The following is a 1,480-nucleotide window of genomic DNA, read 5'->3' on the forward strand; positions in this document are numbered from 1 at the left end:
GTGTCCCCTGTCCCGAGTGTCCCCTGTCCCGAGTGTCCCCTGTCCCGCGTGTCCCCTGTCCCGCGTGTGTTTTAGTGAAGGACGTGTTTTGGTGTTTTTCAGTCGGGCGGGGATCGATGACTCTAAGAAGTGGGGGATGATGTTTCTGAGCAACCAGCTGTTCAAGATCTACTTCAAGGTGAGCCGCTGGTCTCCGGGTCCGGACCGTAGAGACCGCGCCGTAGTTAGTGAAGGTCGCGTCCTCACGAGACGTTTCTGATCCATCAGATCAATAAGCTGCACCTGTGTAAGCCTCTGATCAGAGCCATCGACAGCTCCAACCTGAAGAACGACTACAGCCCCGCCCAGAAGGTCACCTACAAGTACTACGTGGGCCGCAAGGCCATGTTCGACAGCGACTTCAAACCAGGTCAGACTCAGTACTACAATACTACACCTGTACTGCTGTCAGACTGCTGTCAGACCACAACAATACCACAACAGTATTACAGCAGTACTTTAGTGAGCCAGTCAGGTCAGACCCAGTATAAATACTACAACTGTACTACAACAGTACAGTGTGGGCTGCAAGGCCATGTTGGAAAGCGACTTTAAGAATTGTACTGTAGTACTACTGCTGTAGTACTGCTCAGTCCCTCCGGGGTTTCCAGCAGACGATTGTAGTTGTTGTTGTTGTAGTTGTTGTTTTTGTTGTTTTGTTGTTGTTGTTGTTAGTCCAAAACTCGCTGATGTCATTTTTGATATTTTCAGGTGTTTTTTTTTCTTTCATGATAAAATTAAAAACAAACCTGTTTTTTGAGCTTTTAAAGGTACAGTAACATGATATGAAACAATGCTGTGATGATACCAGCTGAAGTAAAACAAATGTTAAAAAACGCAGTAACCCCGTTTGGTACATTTCACACACTTGTCTTCTTCCTGTTGTGATAACTGTGTGTGTGTTGATGCATGTGTCCTAAATGTAGTCCAGATTGTGTATTTGAGTGTAATCAGTGAATTTGCACCTGATGAGGTCATTTTGACCATATTTGGCATATGGAGGAAATACATGCTATTTCCACTAGGTGACCTGTCACAGTCAATGTAGCTGCTGATCACTGACATATCCCAGACTGTCAGCAGCTACACTCACACACTGACATATCCCAGACTGTCAGCAGCTACACTCACACACTGACATATCCCAGACTGTCAGCAGCTACACTCACACACTGAGGAGGAGGAGACTCAGCATCACTCAGTTTTTCATGTTGGTTAAAAAATAAACTCAATGAAAGTAGAAATCATATTAATGCTTGATATTTTTTGTGTGCAGCGGAGGAGTTCCTGTCCTTTGCCTTCCATCACTGTCATCGATCCAGTCAGAAGAACAAGAGGATGATCCTCATCTACCTGCTGCCCGTCAAGATGCTGCTGGTCAGGAGCCCACTTTAACCAGTTTACACCAGTTTAACCACTGCACACCAGTTTACACCAGTTT

At 45.5% G+C, this 1,480-nt stretch overlaps 1 protein-coding gene across 1 annotated transcript; it reads left to right on the forward strand.

Annotated features, from left to right (window-relative positions):
* The first annotated feature begins 35 nt into the window (after nt 1-35).
* LOC121964743 (PCI domain-containing protein 2-like) lies at nt 36-1,474 on the forward strand. The gene is made up of 3 exons (XM_042514938.1): nt 36-178; nt 268-409; nt 1,316-1,474. The coding sequence occupies exons 1-3, from the start codon at nt 137-139 to the stop codon at nt 1,432-1,434; spliced, it is 303 nt and encodes a 100-aa protein (XP_042370872.1). The 5' UTR covers nt 36-136; the 3' UTR covers nt 1,435-1,474.
* The last annotated feature ends 6 nt before the right edge of the window (nt 1,475-1,480 follow it).

Source organism: Plectropomus leopardus, unplaced genomic scaffold (genome assembly GCF_008729295.1).
Source record: "Plectropomus leopardus isolate mb unplaced genomic scaffold, YSFRI_Pleo_2.0 unplaced_scaffold1701, whole genome shotgun sequence".
NCBI lineage: Eukaryota > Metazoa > Chordata > Actinopteri > Perciformes > Serranidae > Plectropomus > Plectropomus leopardus.